This window comes from Dermacentor albipictus, chromosome 2 (assembly GCF_038994185.2).
Source record: "Dermacentor albipictus isolate Rhodes 1998 colony chromosome 2, USDA_Dalb.pri_finalv2, whole genome shotgun sequence".
Classification (NCBI taxonomy): Eukaryota; Metazoa; Arthropoda; class Arachnida; order Ixodida; family Ixodidae; genus Dermacentor; species Dermacentor albipictus.
The window spans coordinates 62,363,232-62,387,735 of NC_091822.1; the positions used below are offsets into that span (position 1 = coordinate 62,363,232).

General features: G+C 49.8%; 1 protein-coding gene across 1 annotated transcript in view; it reads right to left on the reverse strand.

The window, feature by feature from the left end:
• Nucleotides 1–24,504, reverse strand: part of LOC135909007 (kell blood group glycoprotein-like) — a 40,564-nt gene that overhangs the window by 7,943 nt on the left and 8,117 nt on the right. Inside the window, exon 2 of the mRNA XM_065440873.2 lies at nucleotides 3,453–5,173. Coding sequence (XP_065296945.1) covers nucleotides 3,491–5,173 — 1,683 coding nt within the window. The 3' untranslated portion in view covers nucleotides 3,453–3,490. The remainder of the gene's footprint in view (nucleotides 1–3,452; nucleotides 5,174–24,504) is intronic.

Here is a 24,504-nt window from a genome sequence, read left to right on the forward strand (position 1 = left end):
TTGCACATCATCAAGGTTTCTAAGGAGACCTCTGACGTTCCATTGAATTATCTGTGTATCCATGTTGATAGTAAATAGGAGCTGTGTGTACAGAAACAGGAGTAGTGATTATGGAATTTACAGAGATTAAATTACAGAGCCCTTTCGAGGCGCTGTAATCGGGGTTTTGCCCTTTCTGGAGCGTTCAAGGGTGCCTCGCCGCTCGTTAGGCGTTTGGTGCGCCTTCAGGACAGGTGTAGTGTCCATTGCCTCTAGTGAGGCTCCGGACACGTGCTCTTGCGAGCGAGAGGTTACGAGAGAGAGTCCCGCCTTGGAGGGCAAGACCCCTGCGCCCACCAGCCCGGAGGTCGATGGGGCTCCCTGAGGGATTTGGCTGCGCCGGCTGTTGCCAGCGCAGGAAGGGGCCGGGGAGGCCGGGGCAGCCTCGGCCGCGCCAACCTTCGCGGTCGGTGATCCCTCATTCTTGGTTGACGGAGCAGCGTTAGCTGCAACCGCCGCGGGGGCAGATGGCGTAGCTGCCGACTCACTGCTTGTGGGTCGGACAGCCGCCGGAGGCCGTTGTGGCGCTGCCCCCTGACGCGCCACATCGGCAAAGGTGTGCTTTGGCAGGAAAGATACCCGCCCGCGTGCCTCTTTGAAACTTATGTTTTCCTTGACTTCGATTGTAACAATTTGTTTTTCTTTTTTCCAAGATGGGCACGACCGCGAGTACGCGGCATGCTCGCCTTCACAGTTTACACAATGGAGAGAGTTTTCGCAAGATTCAGAGGTGTGCTCATGAGCACTGCATTTCGCGCAGGTTTGGCGGCCTCGGCATCTCTGTGAACTGTGACCGAAACGCTGGCATTTGAAACAACGCAGGGGATTAGGAACATATGGGCGAACACGGAGCTTGATATACCCGGCCTCGATGGACTCGGGCAGAACACTTGTGCCAAAAGTAAGTATCAGATGTTTCGTCTGTATTTCCTTATTATCACGCCTCATCTTAATTCGCTTAACATTTATGACGTTCTGCTCACTGAAGCCCTCCAAGAGCTCAGCCTCAGTCAGCTCCAAGAGATCATCATCGGAGACTACGCCACGGGTGGTATTCATGGTACGATGAGGAGTTACTGTTACTTTGGCGTCACCAAATGAAACTAGATTTGGTAGCTTTTCATATTGTTTCTGGTTGCGGAGTTCGAAGAGGAGATCGCCGCTTGCCATCCTGCATGCTTTATAACCTGTACCAAAAACTTGGGTAAGAGACTTGGACACGAGGAATGGTGAGATTATTCGCACGGGTTTGTCTGGTGTTTCGGAGTGCACTAGATGAAAACGAGGAAAAGTTTCTTTTTGACGGGCAAAAAATTCGAAGACATCATCGGTGCGCCCCCTCTTGAGGGAGCGATCAGGTAATGGGGGGAAAGAAGAAGCCATAAGAGATTGTAATTTCGGCAGTAACGCCAGCCACCCACCGTGGAGTCCTACAAGGGGACGTTGCAGGACCTGTGAAACACGGCTTGCAGACGCCAGCTGTACATTACCACTATAACCAAATATGATATAACCTAGGCTGGCTATTCACACAAGGTTAACCCTTGCTGCCTGGAAAAATTGGAAGTAAACGGAAGCTAGGAGAAGACAGGAAAGATGAAAAGTGAGAGAAAGACGAAGACTAGAGGGAGAGAGAGACATGAAAAGGCAACTACCGATTTCCCCCGGATGGGTCAGTCCGGGGGTGCCGTCTACGTGAAGCAGAGGCCGAAGAGGTGTGTTGCCTCCACCGGGGGGCCTTAAAGGTCCAAACACCCAGCATCGGCTCAACCCCCAGGATCCCCCTTTCCCCGAACACGGCTAAGCCGCGCACGGCTACACGCGGGAGGGTCCAACCCTCGAGTGCTCGGGTACGTGGTGTCGCAACACACCAAACGCCTGCTGACGCAGACGCCCCTGCGGGGAGGGGGTCTTCTTTGTTTGCCGCAAGATGGCTCTGCGTGTGCGGAAAGCGCAGAAGAAATGCAGCGGAAACGCACTTCGCTACTCGTGTAATTGCGACTTCTGCAAGTTACATGTTCATAATTACCGATATACACCGCAGTATAACTTTCCACGGCTCGTTTCGGAGGCAACACCGCATTCACTAGAGGCGCGTTTGTACCGCTTGGAAGCATCGAACTCGTGGCTGAGTGGTAGTGTCTCCGTCTCACACTCCGGAGACCCTGGTTCGATTCCCACCCAGCACATCTTGGAAGTTGTTTTTATTTATGAAGTGCCTGCCATGATTTATCGCTCACGGTCAACGCTGCGGACGCCGACACCGACGCCGACGACCCCAGCTTTTCTGCGACACGAGCTCCTTAACGCTATCGCGTTAAAATTGCCTGAGTTACTATAGGCTATTTCGAATAGTATGCGTTCGTTTCAATTCGCTTCCGACGTGCCTTTCAGTTTTAAATTCTTAGCTCAAGTTATGTGGGACACGATGTATATGCAAGGCATGCTGACATAAAAGGAATTCAGAGGGTGGCACAGGTTCCGACATATGCACCGTCAAACTTGCGGTAAGAATTCCCTGTTGCTGCTCCCTACCTTTTTAAGGCATTGCTGTTTTTGAAGCACACAAGTAACTGGAACGCCAATGCATCTAGTTGGAAACCTTGAAAATTAATGTGTAGAAACTAGCTTAGTACTGAGAATTCGTTAAAGTGCACATGCCTTGCGATATCGCCGGCTACAATATGTTGTGATTATTATAAATAAAAGGTAGTTATCGTAGCTATGTTATTTGTACAATCAGATGTATTGATTTCTCTTAGAAGTAATTAACGCCTCATTGAGTATTTCAGATTATGGGTTACAATTCTGCTGTTTGCCTATCTGAAATTTAAAACAAAATGGATTGCTTTTAAAATAAAGCCCTGTATATTTACGCGTCCAATAAAGAACCCCAGGAGCTCAAGATCGATCCGAAGCGCTCCTGAACGGCGTCTCTTATAGTCCTAGTGCTGCCATGGCGTTTTTAACCAAATTAATGACTCAACCCATCAATCCCTAAATATGTAATGTGTGCTTCAGGCCAAACGCCAATAAAGAAAAGGAATACCAGAATACCTATTTCCGCATCAATAACGGGATCCTCCTCTCAATCAAGCACCGTATATCGCCGCCGCATCACGCATATCTCATCGCACCAGTCATCCCCTTCAAGTTGCCCGCCCACTATCACGTACTACTACGTTTTCAGCTTCGTTATTTCTTCGAGCAGCCACGGACTGGAACGGCCTACCCCATGACATCGTCGCCATCGCTTCAACACCTGCTTTTAAAGAACGCGTAACAGATCACCTTCAATGTTAAACCACCATCTCTGTTTGTTTTCCTCACTACAAATGTAATCCCACCCCTTATGCAACACCACCTGAAATGGGGGCCTTTAAGGAATAAAACTGAACTGAAGTGAAGCTTACCTGGACAAAAAGAAGTGGCCGAATGTGCCGTTCGGGGTCTACAGCAGTCCATGTCTGTCTACGGACGCGACCAGATTGAGTGCCATGGAAAAGCCCAGACCCCCGTAGAACATGGCGTCGGTACCGCCGGGATAGTACAAGGGCGGAGCAATGGCGCCCACGGCCACATTGACGTCGCCGCTTGAAGCATCATAGAGCACGTACGGCAGTGCGTAGTTGACCGCGAAGCTGAAGACGTCGATGTCAGCGTGCGGGTCATGCATCTTAGCAGCGCAGCGGCTCGTCTTCACCCAGTACTCGGCAAACGAAAGTTCAGTGCTGGGAAAATCACTGTACATACGCTCGAGCAGGTCGTTTTCCAGGAAACGCTCGGGGGGCCACAGCTTTAGTCGCGTCGAACGCAGCTTCTCGACCGCGAGCTTCCGGCTTTCAATGTCCAGCCATTGCGTTGCGTTGGCCGCGTCCGCAGCCGCTGACACCAAGCTGTCGAAACCGGCTTTGACGGCGGCGCGCTGTGCTGGCGTGAAGCGCGACACGGAGCTGAGCGCAATCACCAGGAGGCGATAGGCGGCCTCGACGAATCGCTCGCAGAAGTACGGCCGATATGTGGTGATGCCCTGGTCGTACCGATTCTCAAGCAGCTGGATATCCGCTGCCGGAGCAAACAGCTGCACGCAAGACCAGGCGATCAGGGACAGCAGCTCGGTTCTTCTGTTCGATGACATCACGGTCGCCATAGTCCGGAAGAACTCTACGTCGCCTATGAAAACCTGGTCGTTGGGCTTCACTTCAGGCTCAAGCTCGGTCTGCCTGAAGGCACGTAGCCACAGCTTCGAGGCCAGCGGCGGAGTGTGAAGTCCTATTCGAGTGATTCGCACCAGAGCTGGTTCGATTACCTGAAGACGCCTTGCGTTCAGCAGTTTTCTGAAGACATCACCTTCCATAACCATGGCCCTGTTGATAAACTTCGTATCGACCCCATACTTAGTGTAGTTTCGGTTAAGGATGTAGAAAAACGTTGCCCAGTATTTCGCGTATCCGCCGGTGCTTTTGACTGTGAGATGCTGCTTATACAAAATTGGTATGAGGGAACTGGGCTCTAATATGAAACGCCAATTCGGTGAGGACAAGCGCATAGCGCGCACTTGGAAGAATAACGGGACCTGCCACTTGAATTCTAGCGTCATCAGTACGTCGAGGGCGCTGGTGTCACTTGGCGTGGGTTTCTCTGGCCAGGACAGTCTGCATTCGTTGAGGAACTTCCAGAAGATGTCCAAGTTCGAGCCGTACTGTGATCGGTTGCCCATGCAGGACTCGTACATGGCCATTGGTTTGTGGCCCACACTAATGCTTTTCATCCCTTCGCTGAGTACGCTGTAGAAATGCGGAAACCACGATTTCCTTACGTCATCCATGGCCGAGTTCGAGTACGCTAGGTAGCCTTTCGAAGGCGACCAAGTGGAGCAGACGTAGGCGCTAAAGTTGTGGCATGGATCGAGGTCGCGGTTTAGTCCATTAGAGAGGCGCCACGAGTGGACGAGGCAGTCCTCAGTCTTGCAGAACGGTGGCGATGGTGGTGATTTGGCGCCTCGTGCGAACAGAAACACAATGATGATTGTCACGGCCATCACGATCAGCATAAGGACGGTCATAAGGGTGAGGTGCTGCACCTTGATTGAAACACCTGTTGCAGTTAGGACAATCTGAGAGCTGCGTGGAGCCTGCAAGAAAATATAAAAATGAAGAGGCATTTAGGCAGATTTCGGCTAAAAATTTTGTTCGAAATGCAGAGTGATCTGTCTACAGTGGCGACGTCCACCATCTTCTCGGTGATGTAGTTGCGAATCGCCTTTATGCTGTGCGGATCGGCGATTGTCGCGGTGTGGCTATTCAGAACTGTAAAATGTATCAGTCACCTTCATCGTCCAGCGAATTGGGCAACGGGAACATCACTGCGCTCCAACCAATCAACAAACCTACAGCGGTTGTTCTTTCAGCCTTTCATATTCGTCTAGACTGCGTTGGGTGGCGTTGTGCTTTGCAACCAAAGCTTTCGTCAAGTCTCTTTTCACGGTGACGTGCGCTGTTAACATTTAGCTAATTACTCGGAAGAATGGTTCCTACGCTCCCGAAGTTCTGACTAATGCCCGTGTGACTACTATACAAGGAAAGCTGTCAGTTGTCCAGGGGGCGGGGGGAGGTCGGAGCCCGGGCCCGACCCAGTTTTCGGACCTTCCGCTCCCCCTTGTGCATATATATATATATATATATATATATATATATATATATATATGTAGCGTTCCTAACTAGAACGGCAACAGAAATGACATAATCTAAGTGAGACGGGTGTCGTCCGCCATTTTATTCCACCTTCTTCCTTCTCACTTCTCCCCTAGCACCTTCCTTCGTCTTCTTTCATGCGTCCAGCGCAGACCGCTTCACTCTTCCGGATTTCTTTTAATTACACCTCCTGGGGTAATACTTGAATACGTTTCCAATAGCGGCGCACTCCGTTTGGCCCGAGGCTCCGGCGTACCAGACATTCTTCAATATTCCATGCTGGCATGCAGTCCTAATAACTTGAAATGGTCCGCAATATTTTGAATTTGAGGGCACAGCTCCTTTCCTTACAAGGACATAGTCTCCAGGCTGTATGTCCGGTATCTCGCTACTGTGCCTTTTATCAAAGTTTCGCTTCATGCGGCGCTTGTAGATCTCCTGTTCTTTGACAGTTTTTCTTACTTCCGCAAGTTCGAGGTTCTCTAGGAGACCTAGCTCACGATCTGCAGGAAGTATGGGCGCTGTACCTGAAGTTACAAAATGAGGGCTGCAGCCTAAACTCGTGGTGTATGATCTGTTGTGATGCTTCACAGCGGCCTCGAGACAGCACTTCCAGCCACCGGCAAAGTCTGGATACATCTTCAGATACTGTTTGATGTCTCGTATGGCACGTTCCGCTAGGCCGTTTGCTGCCGGGTGGTATGGAGAAGAATACTTTATCATGATGCCGTGCTCCTGGGCCCACTTTGATAATTTGGCACTCCGAAAAGCCGGCCCGTTGTCGCAGACGAGCGTCTTTGTGTGTTTAAAACACTCAGCTTTGAGGAGGTCTATTACGCTGTTTGCGTCTTCTTTGCCAGCTTTAGCCGCAATCGTCCGTGTGCACTCATCTACGGAGAGCAAGAAAGCTTGCGTTCGCTTGACTCCTTCCCCCTTCTTTTTGAGCTCCGCGAAGTCCAAATGAATTACTTCGAACGGGATGCTTGAATATTCAGGGTTTGTCATAACGTCTCTCGATTGCTTGAATTTAACTTTGTTCACCTGGCAGAGGTGGCATGTGCGGATGTAATGGCTGATGTCGTTTTTCATGCCCGGCCATGTGAATCTCATGAGCAATTTCTTATAAGTGCGCCAGAAGCCATCATGTCCACCCGATTCAGGGGTGTCGTGGTATAGATGAAGAATCCTTGGAATCATAGTTGGTGGTACGTGATACCTTCCATTGATAAACTGGAGCTCTTCTGTACCTTCCCATAGCTTAATATGATTGATTGTATCTGGATTATTGCTTGATTCCTGTACAAGTAATCTTGATAGTGCGTCAGCGTCAGTGAGGAGTGGGCCAGGACGGTGCGAAATTACGAAATCAAATTGTTGCAGATAGTTCACCCATCTAGCAATGCGGCCTCTTGGTTGGGCCATGCTCAGAAGTTGAGTCAATGCTTGATGGTCCGTGAAAAGTATGAATTTGGCACCTTCCAGGTAAGTACGAAAGTACTGCACAGCTTTTAAGACGGCCAGAGCTTCCTTTTCTGTGGTACAGTAATTGATTTCGGCGGGTTTCAGGGTATAGCTGTAGTACCCCACGACGTAGTGTTTGGTTTGATCAGCTTGTTTGGATGGCTTCTGGTATAGAACTGCACCGGTAGCATAATGTGATGCGTCCGTGTTCAGCACGAAAGGCAAGGAAAAATCCGGTATTCGCAAGATGGGGTCCGACGATATTAGTTTTACAAGCTCACGATAGACAGCTTCGCACTTCTCGTCCCAATGAAAAGGCACGTCTTTCTGAGTTAAACGTGTGAGGCACCTTGTTCTCAGTGCGTAGTCTTTGATAAACGCCCGGAAGTGTCCTGCAAGGCCAAGAAAAACGCGCAGGGAGTGCACATCATAAGGCTTTACCAGCTTGGAGATTCTCTCTACCGATTCTTGCTTGGTGCTTTTAGTCTGTCCATCAAACACCCTGCCAAGAAATACTACGGTATCTTGAAAGAACGCACTTTTCTTGAAGTTGACTTTGAGTTGGGCAAGACTGAGGGCATGAAGAACTTTTGAAAGATGACTACGGTGTTCGTCCTTTGTCTTTGAGTAGATGATGATGTCGTCGATGTACACATTGCAAAATGTGCCCAGGTAAGGTTTCAGAATGTCCGTCATAATCTTCTGAAACCACGCAGGGGAGTTTTTCCAACCAAATGGTAGGCGGTTGTACTCAAACAAGTCAAATGGGGTTATGAACGCGGTGTACTTCTTCGTTTCTTCACTTAGTGGAATCTGCCAAAAGCCCTTGCAGAGATCTATTCGTGAAAACCAATGGCAACCACCGGTTTCGTCAATGATGTCGTCGATTCTCGGCATTGGATAAGGTATCAATTCAGTTTGACGATTGAGAGCCCGGTAGTCTGTGCAGAGGCGGAATGTCCCGTCTTCTTTAGGTGCAATAGTGATAGGAGAAGCAAATGGGGATACAGAAGGCCGGATGATACCTGCGTCTAACATTTCTTGCAACTCCTTTTTCAGCCACACCTTTTTATCTCTGGACATATTATAGGGGGTTCTACGAACCACTGTTTTATCTGCGAGCTCGAAAGGAACGACATGGGATTTCATTGCTGGAGGGTAGCTTCCTATGCATATAAGCTCTGGGTACTTAGTGTTGATGTCTTCGTGCTGAAAAATTAGCCTTGATACACTAGGTTCTTCACCAGGGTCTTCTGTTCTTATCGTGTCTTCGGCCATTACCTTGTCATCCCAATAGAGGTTCATCTTAAGTTTTTTCATGTCTGGACGGGACAAAAGAAAATCGTAGGTGACATTGGGAATGGCCAATACGTCACTGGTAATAGCATTTCCTTGAAATTCAATAGCCAGGGTTACCCATGTTACGAACTTCCAACCGGTGCCACCAGTGTTACGAACTTGTACCGCTGCACCACGATTACGGCTTTGTGGTCCCGTAGCGCTCGTCACCCGTTTCGTGACAGAGCGTTGGTAGCGAAGACTCCGAGCCTGGCGTCGATGAGAATAACAAAAGGGACTTTATACATTATATACAGGTTATCATACAGGACATGAACGGGTCGGCACTGGGGCCGAGTGCTCACAACAAACGCGACTGTTCTCGCACGACGACGTCCGGCGAAAACGCGTGACACATCTCACCCCAGTCGGGAGCGACACTCTCTCCCGGTGGGTTGGCGGATCCTGTTTTCGAGCGGCGTGTCGCTGCTTTTATAATCCCCGAGGACCATTGTCACTCAAACGGCCCAATACAAAGTCAGCACACGACGGTCGTCCGAGGGGTCCAACCAGCGACCGCGCTGGCCACCCGGTTCAAAGTTCGCGCGCGCGGTGACCTCCAGGCAAAGGGAGGTGCGGCGCCGGGCTGTCTGGCACACGCCGACACGTCCAAACTTGCGGCTCGCCGAGGCTTCTCCGCTTCTCCCGCAGGACCCGCTGCCTGACGGCTCAGCATCTTGACTTGTGAAGGGAGAATTAGGGCGCTCGCAGGATAGATTCTGCATCTTGCAGATTCGGAATCCGGGCCTGTGGTAATGGCACAACAGCATCCCCGCCCTCAGATAAGGCGCCGGGAAGACGAGCTGCCTCCACGTGGCTCGGATGCCAGGCGCGCACGTTCGTCAGGCTCGTCCAAGTTCACGTCCAGTGTCGGGACGCCAGGTAACTTCACGTGCCCAGGTCCGACTCGCCAGGACAGGAGCTCTGCTCACCACGTCGTCGCCAAGGCACCTTGACCAGCTCCGCTCGGGTCGTTCCTAAGACCTTGCTTCTCGCCACTGGTCCCGCTTGGTCGTTCTGCAGCTTGCAAAACCGACCGGCAAAAGGCAACACCCAACACGAACAAGTGCCCTCTGTCTCCCGTCAAACACCAGACAAGGCCATAATTCAAATCAACCTAACTAAATTGCTATCCCTCTTTTTGCTCCCGCTGCAACAAGAGGCAGGTGTACGATCTAGTACACAAGGCTCAAACAACCAGTTTTCAAATTAACAACACAACAAAATAGACAAGAAACAATTATTAATCAGCAATAATAATTACAAATGGAATGGTCCCCTTGAAATCACTTGGACCGAAAACATACTTCTGAGGAAGCAAATGAGGTCATTCATTTTTCCCGGCGATATTTTCGCGGAATCCGAAGCTGCTTATATTTGCGACCCTGCTTATCCGTGTAGCCGCGGTACGATAAGCCAGATTCTTTGCCAAATGAAACCCTCTTTTTTTCCACTCCCCGTTTGACGCTCTTCCTCAGATCGGCTAATGAACAGCCTTCCTGTTGCTCGCGAATCAGACTTTCTCTTTCAACTGCAGCCTGCTCCTGCCGGCTGGCGGAAACCGGAGCGAGTGTGGAGCCCGCGTCGCCTAATTGCGGCGTCGCGTCTATATCGCGGCTAGCACTGCACGCGTCACTCCCACTCACCTCCAGGACCCGCTCGCCTAGGCCAGCCTCCGAGCTCTGCCTCTCCCGTGACTGCTCGCCAGTCAAGTTACCCTGATCGGTCCCTGTACCGCAGCGCTGTTCGCTCACCGACGCTAAGTCAAGTTCCCTCGACAGCGGGCGCGCTTTGGATCGCGTGGGGGCCATGTACGCCACGTCGGCAAAGAATGATTTGCCGTGATCCCTCAGCAGCTGCTCCGAGCTATTTGAGAAGAGGTAGGAAAATTGCTCCGGCAGGGCGGCTGACACAGCGGCTTCGGTGTTAAGTTTCCCAAATTCTCCTTCAATGATAACCGTTGCGATCGGTAAACAGACACTCTCCTTCTCGGCCACTTGCCGTATCCTAACGCACTCTCCCGTAAAATCACTTGAGGAGACGAAAGACGGGTGAACAACGTCCATAGTTGCTGCAGAGTCCCGCAGTGCTCGGCACTTCTTGCCGTTTACCTTAATTTCCTGCACATAGGGCTCCAATAGACGTATGTTCTTGTGAGTTTCCTGTATCGTTGCAAAAGCAATTCTCTCTGGGCAGCTTGCAGCGATGTGCCCTTGCTTTTTGCAATTGTAGCAGGTTAACGGTTTCCGTTTTTCAAAAGAACGCGTCATTTCGTTTCGCTGTTTCGGACCATCGTCATCATTCTGAGATGCATTCTGTCCATTCCTTACAGTTTCTTTGGGAAGGGACTCGTCTTCCCGAAACTCGCGACGCGTGATTTCCTTCCGTTCGTCGGGCTTCCCGTAAAACCCATCTCTTCTATCTACTTTTTCTATGCGCACTGCCTTGCTGTGCAAGCTGCGGCGGGTGTAATACTCTTCCGCTAACTCTGCTGCCTTGTTTAGCTTAACCTCCTTTAGCCTATCTTGCAGCCAGAGCCGGACATCCTCATCAATGCAACGGTAGAACTGCTCCAACGCGATGCATTCGACAATTTTGTCGCGGTCGTCGTAAACCTCTTCGCCCTTCAGCCATTCCACCAAGTCGGCTTTTAGACGAAACGCGAAGTCAACATTCGACTCCTTACCCTTTTTTGCATACCGGAACCTCTGCCGGAAAGCTTCGGGCGACAATTTGTACTTCCGCAGTAGCGCTTCCTTCACATCACTGTAGCTCTCAAACGCCTCTTTCGATAAGCAAGTGATTACGTCTGATGCCTCCCCAGGAAGCAACGCTAACAGATTCTGTGCCCAAAGGGATCGCTCAATGCTATTCCGTTCGCAGACGTGCTCAAATTTCACGAGGTATTTGGCCATATCCTCTCCGACGACAAAGGGTGGAAGTTGATCGCGGATTCTTGGAACGTTAGAAGTGAGACTAGGCGCCGGCGAGTTATTTCGGATCTCCAACTCTTTCATTTTAAGCTCGTGCTCACGTCGCTCCCTCTCTCTCCTTTCCTCCTTTTCCTCCTCGCGACGTTGCTGTTCTCTCCTTTTCTCCCTTTCCCGACGTTCATTGATTTCCGCCAAGGCCTCTGCGGCTTCCTCAGTCGTTACGTCCCCAGTCCTCATGACCTCAAGGATCGCATTCTTTCTTTTGGTTGAGCCCAACTCAATGCCCAACTCCTCACAAATTTCGAGAAGTTCCTTCACCTTGTACTTCTCCATCGTTCACACTGTCCTCCTGCTGTTTACCCTTTTTGAATATACCTGCCGTACGCTACTATAACACTACTAGTAAGACATATGCAAGTATTTCACACACTGCCCTGTTTACCCCCTCAGCATCCCCTGGTTTCCAAAACACTCTTACTAGGCTTGAAACACTCAAGGTTATCACAATGCAACACCAAATCCTTCCCTAAGCTACTATAACCTGTGTCAGAGAAAGTCTGGTGTTTGAGGTAAACTTCAGGCACTCACAGCGCCGAGGTAGCTGATGCCGGTCAATCCCGTAGCTGCCATCCAGTGTTACGACATCCCACCGCTGCCACCAGTGTTACGAACTTCCAACCGGTGCCACCAGTGTTACGAACTTGTACCGCTGCACCACGATTACGGCTTTGTGGTCCCGTAGCGCTCGTCACCCGTTTCGTGACAGAGCGTTGGTAGCGAAGACTCCGAGCCTGGCGTCGATGAGAATAACAAAAGGGACTTTATACATTATATACAGGTTATCATACAGGACATGAACGGGTCGGCACTGGGGCCGAGTGCTCACAACAAACGCGACTGTTCTCGCACGACGACGTCCGGCGAAAACGCGTGACACATCTCACCCCAGTCGGGAGCGACACTCTCTCCCGGTGGGTTGGCGGATCCTGTTTTCGAGCGGCGTGTCGCTGCTTTTATAATCCCCGAGGACCATTGTCACTCAAACGGCCCAACACAAAGTCAGCACACGACGGTCGTCCGAGGGGTCCAACCAGCGACCGCGCTGGCCACCCGGTTCAAAGTTCGCGCGCGCGGTGACCTCCAGGCAAAGGGAGGTGCGGCGCCGGGCTGTCTGGCACACGCCGACACGTCCAAACTTGCGGCTCGCCGAGGCTTCTCCGCTTCTCCCGCAGGACCCGCTGCCTGACGGCTCAGCATCTTGACTTGTGAAGGGAGAATTAGGGCGCTCGCAGGATAGATTCTGCATCTTGCAGATTCGGAATCCGGGCTTGTGGTAATGGCACAACACCCATTCGCTATGCATGGTCACCGACCCATCGTAGGCTTGGACACGCAATGTTCTACCAGCGTGCAGACGACTGGCATCCACTCGAGTCTTGTTGATAATAGATACCGAAGCTCCACTGTCAACGAGAGCCTTCACTTCAATGCCATCTACCTTAATGGGGGCGTACAATAAGCTTGACGACACCAAATATACTGTCTCACTGAAGCTCTTTTTCTGGGGCTTGTGATGCACGGTAGACAGATTATGTGGAAGTAGGTTGCCGTGAACTGCGGTAATTGGTTCTTCACCATCCTCACAGTCATGATTTACGCTTCCCAGAGATTTGTTTATGAAGCTGTGTTCACATTCAGTTGACGGCAACGACTCTAGATTGGAATCAAGTTGCTCTGTTCTACCATCTGGCTGTCTTCTCGATGTAATTCTTGGCACTGAGGTCTGTAGAAAGTTCAGAAGGTCATCAAACGTTCTTGGACCTTTGAGCTGGACATGACTACGGATCTCGATACACAACCCTTGCGTTATCAAAGCTACAACAGCAGAAGACGACAGCTTCGGTTCTGCAGAATACAACAGGCGACGCTTCTCAAGACAGTACTCAAGCAGAGAGCCACCTGTATAACTGAACCGCAGTGCCGCATCCCATCTTTCTACTGCGTTGCCTTCGAAAGCCCCTAAAAAGTTGCTTTTCCACAGTTCCCAACATGTTGTTCCATAATCCATGAGTTGCACGTCATACCATTTTCTGGCTATACCGCCCAAATAGCGGCGCATATGCAAAATCTTTGTGTCGTCGGAGTGCCACAGATTCTTGTCACAGGCGTACTCGAAAAAACACAGCCAGTAGTGTGCATTTTGCGATTTTCCTTCAAAAACATCTGGTTCAACAATACTTCGTGCTGACTGCTCTCGACTAAGCGCTTGGACGAAAGTTCTCATTATTTCTATCTGTTGTATAATGTTCCTTTGCAGTTCCATAACACTCAAGTCTAGGCTCACCTTCCCGGCAGGCGTTTCCTCTTTGAGGGTGCCACGTCGTATGGGTTCCAGAACGAGTTCGCTCAGTGTCTGCAGTTGTAGATTCACTGTCACCGATCCTGTTTGCACGAGGGCTTGGCGGCTGATTGCAGCTTGTTGCAGCACCACGTTGATCAGCGCGGTAGAACTAACTTCAAGAGGAAGGTCCGTCGCTGGCTCACCGTGCACTTGGTATCGGGTGAACACAACAGACTCTGATGACGCCTGGTCGACGAAAAACGTCACCCGCATCGCTGGTCTTCGAAAACTGTCGGCTGCGCCAAAATGTAGCGTTCCTAACTAGAACGGCAACAGAAATGACATAATCTAAGTGAGACGGGTGTCGTCCGCCATTTTATTCCAACTTCTTCCTTCTCACTTCTCCCCTAGCACCTTCCTTCGTCTTCTTTCATGCGTCCAGCGCAGACCGCTTCAATATATATATATATATATATATATATATATATATATATATATATATATATATATATATGTTATACACACACACAACCTTTAATCCCGTTCGCACTTGAAGAAAGTTCGTGTGAGCTCAAAGAGTTAGTCACTCAAGTTCCAGGCTTACTGAATACTAGTTACGAGACCTCATTGAAGGAGGCAGTTTAACTTCACAGCCTGAGTCTCCCGGATGAGGCAAACGACAAGTGAATTCACTTACTGAGGAATATATATGTGTTTTGTGCATATTAGGTCGCACAGGTACACGTCAATGGTAAAAGCCATGTAAAGTCTTCTAAAAGTGTTAATACACATCGATGCAATCAAGAAATATTTTCCTCTCGCAAGTTCATATGACAGATAAACTGCAACATTTATAAAACTTACATAGTATACAAGAATCTTTGAACACAACTTATAAGAACAATTACTACCACAAATCAATGCGACTACGCAACGCAAATGTTAATTAGAGCATGCCTTATGCAATTGGCTTAATTTATCTCCCAGTGGAGGAATAAAGGATTACTGGATAATAGATTATAAGGCACACGAATAAACAAGCATATTAGCACATCACTGAGTAAATGCTGAAACAGCGAGATCCTAAAAGTGCGGAAGGACACGAAAGCAAGTAGGAATAGCGTGGACTACTTTATTGAGCAGCTGATAAAGCATATATGATGAATAAAATTCATAAGGGAAATGTACAGCATAAGATATATACTTTTAAATAGCGCAACGAAGCATTTTTTTTTTTCATACTCAAAAGGCCTAAACTTGTTCTAGCTGTTATGTACCCCATTTATATTCCTGCGCATTTACTTTTTGCGTTCTTTTATAAGCGACATGGTTTGCTTGAAGCTTGCCTCTATTGCCTGAAGCTCTACTCACTGCGTCCTTGCCTTGTATTAGCGCCTGATAACTTTTGCCAACTGAATACCTCATGAACACCTTGCTGTAGAAGAGCTCCGCAAAACGGGAGCTCTGGTACAGAACGGGTCAGCTCTATGCGATAGCTCCCAACTTGTTTCTTTTATCAAGGCTTATCGCCACGCAACGTTCATGAAGCCGCATCGCTCCATTAAAACGAGAGCGAACTATTGTCCAAATTAATCGGTTATGCCCAATCAGTCAGTGAGAGCGCGCGTCTTCTAGTGTTTAGTGACCGCGCTTGGCTGTCCCTGCTTCTGAGGAGGGCTACATACGCGGGCCGGGCGCTTTATTTTCATCGCCGCGTTGAAGCTTGTAATCCGAGATGGGTGGTCCTTTCGCGTGTGGTGTCTCCCCGCGCGCCTAGTGTTATGCTTCCGTTGGTGTTGATATACGGTGGCAAAAACGCTTCCTTCTCAACGTCAGTGGGTAATGGTCAAGTACGGACCAGCGACATGCCCACAGTTAGCTCTGTCGGTGGCGCTCACGCGTGTTTTTAGCGGGTGGATACTGCGACGTCCGCAGCCGCGGTAGAAGCGAGCTGGACGCGTGTTTTCTAGTTCTTGTTTTATCTGTCCACGTCTCTGGTCCTTATAAAGTACAAAAGCCATTTGAATGAGCGACTGTGGGTGCCAGAATAAGCACGTAATACTGAGCTGAAAAGGATGGGGGCTTGATGGGCATTATCTTCCCACGCGCTGAATGTTTGGGTTTGTTGGAGGTCACGTGATCAAACCAGCGTTTGGGAAGGAAAGGCGTAGCTGCGAACGACTGTGCGCAGCTAACCCTTACGCAGCCCGCGTGTCGTGTCTAATTGTGGGTAATCATTGGCGGGTGCAGTGGTTCAGGCCAGGCAGGGATGGCTGCCAACTTCATGCGCGCTCTCTTCCTTGCCGGGCTGTCTTACTGCGCCCCTAGTGTTGTAGATTGCGTTGTCCAAGAGAAAGTTGTAATTGGAGATATCGTTGATAGAGGCCGTGTTGTAGTGGACATAAATGTAGACAGATGATGATGATCAATCTAATCTGCGGAGTCGCGAGGTGAATCGCGCGGCTGCACGAAGCTTTCTTCATAATGCCGGCGTTGTGACAGTGCACGCGTTCATCCAGTGCGATATTTACAGGTTTTCTTGAACCGCGCATTGCGCTAGGCTTGTTATTTTAATAATTCAATGAATGTTACCTACAATTTATATGGCCGATAGAATTAACATATAGACAGGCTCGTGCAAGGACTGCACTATTCTGTCGCGATTATTCTGACGAGCCTTACATGGGACCGGCCATATGATCTAATTTTTCTAACTACGTGCATGGAATTCGCCGTGCACTTCCCTGGTCGCCTTCTCCCGCCATCTAGTGGCGACGCGCGAAAGTACACTGTGTGCGAAAATTCGATCTTGAACGTGATCGGAATCAGCGCACCGAACGCGATTGCTGCTCGGTTGGATAAAACAAGGGTATATATATATATATATATATATATATATATATATATATATATATATATATATATATATATATATATATATATATATATATATATATATTAGTCATATAATGAGAAGCCAACAAACACTCACACCAAGTACAACATAGGGGAAATTGCATGTGCTTAATAAATTAAATAAAGTAATGATAAATTAATGGAAATTAAAGTGGATGAAAAAACAACTTGCCGCAGGTGGGAACCGAACACACAACCTTCGCATGTCGCGTGCGATGCTCTACCAATTGAGCTACCGCGGCGGCGTTTCCCCATCCACTTTCTTGGGTATTTATGTGTACTAGTAGAACCCTAGGAGTGTTAGCCAGCGCCCCCACTCACAGACCTTGGCGGCGGACGTGGAACGTCTTTTTTTGCCGCAGGCGTCACGAGAACGTGATCTTTTTCGGGTGAAGGCAACTGGTCAATAAACCCACATATGCTACCTGAAGGCATCAATGTTGCCGGATTCGAGACCCTCGTTATGTAATAAACGAGAAGAAAGGGGGTTTACCGAGGGACCCGATAATTATTAGTCATATAATGAGAAGCCAACAAACACTGACACCAAGTACACCATAGGGGAAATTGCATGAGCTTAATAAATGAAATGAAGTAATGATAAATTATTGGAAATTAAAGGGGATGAAAAAACAACTTGCCGCAGGTGGGAACCGAACCCACAACCTTCGCATGTCGCGTGCGATGCTCTACCAATTGAGCTACCGCGGCGGCGTTTCCCCATCCACTTTCTTGGGTATTTATGTGTACTAGTAGAACCCTGGGAGTGTTAGCCAGCGCCCCCACTCACAGACCTTGGCGGCGGACGTGGAACGTCTTTTTTTGCCGCAGGCGTCACGAGAACGTGATCTTTTTCGGGTGAAGGCAACTGGTCAATAAACCCACATATGCTACCTGAAGGCATCAATGTTGCCGAATTCGAGACCCTCGTTATGTAATAAACGAGAAGAAAGGGGGTTTACCGAGGGACCCGATAATTATTAGTCATATAATGAGAAGCCAACAAACACTGACACCAAGTACACCATAGGGGAAATTGCATGAGCTTAATAAATGAAATGAAGTAATGATAAATTAATGGAAATTAAAGGGGATGAAAAAACAACTTGCCGCAGGTGGGAACCGAACCCACAACCTTCGCATGTCGCGTGCGATGCTCTACCAATTGAGCTACCGCGGCGGCGTTTCCCCATCCACTTTCTTGGGTATTTATGTGTACTAGTAGAACCCTGGGAGTGTTAGCCAGCGCCCCCACTCACAGACCTTGGCGGCGGACGTGGAACGTCTTTTTTTGCCGCAGGCGTCACGAGAACGTGATCTTTTTCGGGTGAAGGCAACTGGTCAATAAACCCACATATGCTACCTGAAGGCATCAATGTTGCCGGATTCGAGACCCTCGTTATGTAATAAACGAGAAGAAAGGGGGTTTACCGAGGGACCCGATAATTATTAGTCATATAATGAGAAGCCAACAAACACTGACACCAAGTACACCATAGGGGAAATTGCATGAGCTTAATAAATGAAATGAAGTAATGATAAATTAATGGAAATTAAAGGGGATGAAAAAACAACTTGCCGCAGGTGGGAACCGAACCCACAACCTTCGCATGTCGCGTGCGATGCTCTACCAATTGAGCTACCGCGGCGGCGTTTCCCCATCCACTCAATTGGTAGCTCAATTGGTAGAGCATCGCACGCGACATGCGAAGATTGTGGGTTCGGTTCCCACCTGCGGCAAGTTGTTTTTTCATCCCCTTTAATTTCCATTAATTTATCATTACTTCATTTCATTTATTAAGCTCATGCAATTTCCCCTATGGTGTACTTGGTGTCAGTGTTTGTTGGCTTCTCATTATATGACTAATAATTATCGGGTCCCTCGGTAAACCCCCTTTCTTCTCGTTTATTACATAACGAGGGTCTCGAATCCGGCAACATTGATGCCTTCAGGTAGCATATGTGGGTTTATTGACCAGTTGCCTTCACCCGAAAAAGATCACGTTCTCGTGACGCCTGCGGCAAAAAAAGACGTTCCACGTCCGCCGCCAAGGTCTGTGAGTGGGGGCGCTGGCTAACACTCCCAGGGTTCTACTAGTACACATAAATACCCAAGAAAGTGGATGGGGAAACGCCGCCGCGGTAGCTCAATTGGTAGAGCATCGCACGCGACATGCGAAGGTTGTGGGTTCGGTTCCCACCTGCGGCAAGTTGTTTTTTCATCCCCTTTAATTTCCATTAATTTATCATTACTTCATTTCATTTATTAAGCTCATGCAATTTCCCCTATGGTGTACTTGGTGTCAGTGTTTGTTGGCTTCTCATTATATGACTAATAATTATCGGGTCCCTCGGTAAACCCCCTTTCTTCTCGTTTATTACATAACGAGGGTCTCGAATCCGGCAACATTGATGCCTTCAGGTAGCATATGTGGGTTTATTGACCAGTTGCCTTCACCCGAAAAAGATCACGTTCTCGTGACGCCTGCGGCAAAAAAAGACGTTCCACGTCCGCCGCCAAGGTCTGTGAGTGGGGGCGCTGGCTAACACTCCCAGGGTTCTACTAGTACACATAAATACCCAAGAAAGTGGATGGGGAAACGCCGCCGCGGTAGCTCAATTGGTAGAGCATCGCACGCGACATGCGAAGGTTGTGGGTTCGGTTCCCACCTGCGGCAAGTTGTTTTTTCATCCCCTTTAATTTCCATTAATTTATCATTACTTCATTTCATTTATTAAGCTCATGCAATTTCCCCTATGGTGTACTTGGTGTCAGTGTTTGTTGGCTTCTCATTATATGACTAATAATTATCGGGTCCCTCGGTAAACCCCCTTTCTTCTCGTTTATTACATAACGAGGGTCTCGAATCCGGCAACATTGATGCCTTCAGGTAGCATATGTGGGTTTATTGACCAGTTGCCTTCACCCGAAAAAGATCACGTTCTCGTGACGCCTGCGGCAAAAAAAGACGTTCCACGTCCGCCGCCAAGGTCTGTGAGTGGGGGCGCTGGCTAACACTCCCAGGGTTCTACTAGTACACATAAATACCCAAGAAAGTGGATGGGGAAACGCCGCCGCGGTAGCTCAATTGGTAGAGCATCGCACGCGACATGCGAAGGTTGTGGGTTCGGTTCCCACCTGCGGCAAGTTGTTTTTTCATCCCCTTTAATTTCCATTAATTTATCATTACTTCATTTCATTTATTAAGCTCATGCAATTTCCCCTATGGTGTACTTGGTGTCAGTGTTTGTTGGCTTCTCATTATATGACTAATAATTATCGGGTCCCTCGGTAAACCCCCTTTCTTCTCGTTTATTACATAACGAGGGTCTCGAATCCGGCAACATTGATGCCTTCAGGTAGCATATGTGGGTTTATTGACCAGTTGCCTTCACCCGAAAAAGATCACGTTCTCGTGACGCCTGCGGCAAAAAAAGACGTTCCACGTCCGCCGCCAAGGTCTGTGAGTGGGAGCGCTGGCTAACACTCCCAGGGTTCTACTAGTACACATAAATACCCAAGAAAGTGGATGGGGAAACGCCGCCGCGGTAGCTCAATTGGTAGAGCATCGCACGCGACATGCGAAGGTTGTGGGTTCGGTTCCCACCTGCGGCAAGTTGTTTTTTCATCCCCTTTAATTTCCATTAATTTATCATTCCTTCATTTCATTTATTAAGCTCATGCAATTTCCCCTATGGTGTACTTGGTGTCAGTGTTTGTTGGCTTCTCATTATATGACTAATAATTATCGGGTCCCTCGGTAAACCCCCTTTCTTCTCGTTTATTACATAACGAGGGTCTCGAATCCGGCAACATTGATGCCTTCAGGTAGCATATGTGGGTTTATTGACCAGTTGCCTTCACCCGAAAAAGATCACGTTCTCGTGACGCCTGCGGCAAAAAAAGACGTTCCACGTCCGCCGCCAAGGTCTGTGAGTGGGGGCGCTGGCTAACACTCCCAGGGTTCTACTAGTACACATAAATACCCAAGAAAGTGGATGGGGAAACGCCGCCGCGGTAGCTCAATTGGTAGAGCATCGCACGCGACATGCGAAGGTTGTGGGTTCGGTTCCCACCTGCGGCAAGTTGTTTTTTCATCCCCTTTAATTTCCATTAATTTATCATTACTTCATTTCATTTATTAAGCTCATGCAATTTCCCCTATGGTGTACTTGGTGTCAGTGTTTGTTGGCTTCTCATTATATGACTATATATATATATATATATATATATATATATATATATATATATATATATATATATATATATATATATATTGACACGTGTATTTATATTTATCGGCCGACCAGGTTTCACCGCCTAACAAACCTTATCGCACAGCGCGGGACGCGCTTGCATGTATCCGAAGTTTCTGGAAAGTTATCGATGCTTCTATCCGCAGTCTGTTGTTGCCGATCCTTGTGTTATGTGATTTATTCGCCTGACGCGAATGATGTAAAACTTTATGGAAGGCACGCGGGTCCCAACGATTAGTCTGGAACATTCGACGATTGTGTATAAAAGCCGACGCGCTTGAACCGCTGAGCAGATTTTCGACGATCGCCGACCGTGTTCGCCGCTATCGTTGTGCTATAAGTGTAGCCTGTTTTGTGGGCACAGGTTCGGACAATAAAAGTTAGTTTTGTCTATCACAGTATTGCTACTGTGTTCTTCACGTCACCACCACGTGACATCTGGTGGAGGTCCTTTTGATCCATGTACCGGAAGCCCCCGACAAGCCGTGATCCAAGCCCGGAACGCAAAGACAACACCAACGCAGTCCCGGACCATCGAGCAAGCCGCCGTCTTCAACAACTGCCCCCAGAGCACGGACTTTTGCCTGAGACGACCAGAAAGATTGCCACCAAGTCCGCCCCAATGGCAGCCCCGGCATCGCCCATCCTGCTACAGCAGCCCAGGGAGCCTCCGAAGTTCCGTGGTTCAACTTTCGAGGACCCGGAAGGCTGGCTTGAGACGTACGAGAGAGTCGCTACGTTTAACAACTGGAACAGCGACGACAAACTGCGATATGTCTTCTTCGCATTGGAAGACGCGGCCAGGACGTGGTTCGATAACCGAGAAGCCACCCTAACGACCTGGGAACTTTTCCGAAGCGGCTTCCTGCAGACATTCGCAAGCGTCGTATGCCGAGAACGAGCCCAAGCGCTATTGGAAATCCGGGTGCAGCTACCTAATGAGACGACCGCGATCTACACGGAAGAAATGAGCCGTCTCTTCCGCCACGCCGACCCTGAAATGCCCGAGGAGAAGAAAGTCCGCCTGCTGATGCGTGGTGTGAAGGAGGAACTTTTTGCCGGAATGGTACGAAGCCCACCGAATACCGTCGACGAGTTTATTCACGAGGCCACCAGCATCGAGAAGACACTCGAGATGCGAAACCGGCAATTCGACCGCCGCACGACCTCGACAAACTACGCCGGAGTTCAGTCACTGGCCGCCGACGACCTACGCGAGACTATCCGAGCTGTCGTGCGGGAGGAGCTACAAAAGTGTTCCCATCATCACAGCCTCAAGTGGCTTCGATTGCCGGCGCCGTGCGTGAGGAACTCCAACAACAACTTGGAGTAGCCCCTGAATCGCCGCAGCGTGAGCCGCAAGCGATGACCTAGGCCGCCGTCGCACGCCGTCAAGGACCCCCTCCGCAACCGCGCCACGGCCCTGTCACGCCACAGTTTCGTCGTCCGCTGCCGCCGCCGCCAGCACGACCACCCGTCGCCCAGCGCACCTACGCGAGGAAGATAGACATCTGGCGTGCTCCTGACCACCGCCCGCTCTGCTACCACTGCGGAGAAGCGGGTCACGTCTACCGACGATGTCCGTACCGGGAGATGGGACTGCGAGGTTTCGCCGTCAACGCGCCGCGTCCACAGCTTGGCGAGCGCCCACGTGACATCGCCGATTACCTCGCCGCTACTCAGTGGAGCCCTCGACGGCCGTCCCGTTCGCCATCACCACGCCGCTACCTGTCGCCGCAGCGCCGACCATACACTGGCCCAGCCCGGGGCCGGTCAGCGAGCCCATATCCGGAAAACTAAAAGCAGCAACCGATGGAGGTGCGGTTGCTGTTCGTCGAACTGACGAAGATCCTCCGCCGCCGACGAAGACGACGACGAAACGATCTCGACGACATAACAACGACACGCCGCCGTCCCGACGAAGTCAGGAAGGCAAGACTACACCGACGAGCGACGACTTGACGACGCGACGTTCCAACTTCAGTTCAACACGACGCAGCCGTGATCCGACGCCACGACCTAACTGCAACGCCAGACAAAGAACCACCGACCTCGACGTGCTTCTCGACGGCCACGCAGTCACTGCCTTAGTCGACACAGGGGCTGATTACTCCGTCATGAGTGGACACATCGCCGCCCAGTTGAAGAAAGTTAAGACTACGTGGGAAGGCCCTCAAATTCGAACCGCTGGAGGACACCTCATAACGCCGTCTGGAGTCTGCACGGCAAGAATTACCGTTCATGACCGGACTTACCCTGCCACCTTCATTATCCTCCAACAGTGTTCACGAGACGTCATTCTCGGCACGGACTTCCTGAACCAACACGGCGCAATCATCGTCCTGAAGTCGAAGTCAATAACGCTGTCGGAAGATCAAGCGATACCGCCGGAGAGCCCTCGTAGTCACCACGCCTTGAGGGTGCTCGAAGATCAAGTCAGCATCCCGCCTCGCTCCAGCATTGTCATTTCGGTCGGTCCCGAAACACCCGTTGACGTACAAGGCGTCATCGAAGGCGACCAACGTCTACTGCTCGACCGTGGAATTTGCGTCGCAAGAGGGATCGCTCGACTGCACGGAGCAAACACGAAGGTGTTGCTGATAAACTTCAGCCAGGAGTTCAAGCACATCAACAAGGGCACGACGATCGCATACATCGAGGAATTTCAGGAAACCAGCGATGCGTTTGTCCTCTCGGATTCTGTTGCATCAACCCCGACGACCGTAGTTCCCGAGCCAGACTTCGACATGAATCCAAGTCTCCCCGTGATTAAGAAGCAACAGCTCAGAAGTCTGCTTCGACGATACAAAGACTGCTTTTCGACGTCATGGAGGATTCGACAAACCCCAGTCGCAAAGCATCGCATAATAACCGAAGAGTGCGCTCGACCACTCCGCCAGAGCCCTTACCGAGTTTCGACGCGAGAACGCGAAGCTATAAGACACCAAGTCGACGAAATGCTGCGCGACGACATCATCCAGCCGTCAAAAAGCCCGTGGGCGTCTCCAGTTGTTTTAGTGAAGAAAAAGGACGGAACCCTACGTTTCTGCGTCGATTATCGTCGATTGAACAAAATCACGAAGAAAGACGTATACCCCCTCCCACGGATAGACGACGCATTGGATCGGCTCTGCAATGCTAAATACTTCTCATTGATGGACCTCAAGTCTGGCTACTGGCAAATAGAGGTCGACGAAAGGGATCGCGAAAAGACCGCCTTCATCACGCCAGACGGCCTCTACGAGTTCAAGGTTATGCCATTCGGACTCTGTTCGGCGCCTGCAACGTTCCAGCGCGTCATGGACACAGTATTAGCAGGACTGAAGTGGCAGACCTGTCTCGTTTACTTGGATGACGTCGTCGTCTTCGCCGGGAATTTCGACGATCACCTCAAGCGGCTTGCGACAGTACTAGAAGCCATCACGTCGTGAGGGCTTACTCTGAAGCCGGAAAAATGCCGCTTCGCTTACGATGAGCTTCTGTTCCTAGGCCACGTAATCAGCAAATCTGGTGTCCGTCCAGACCC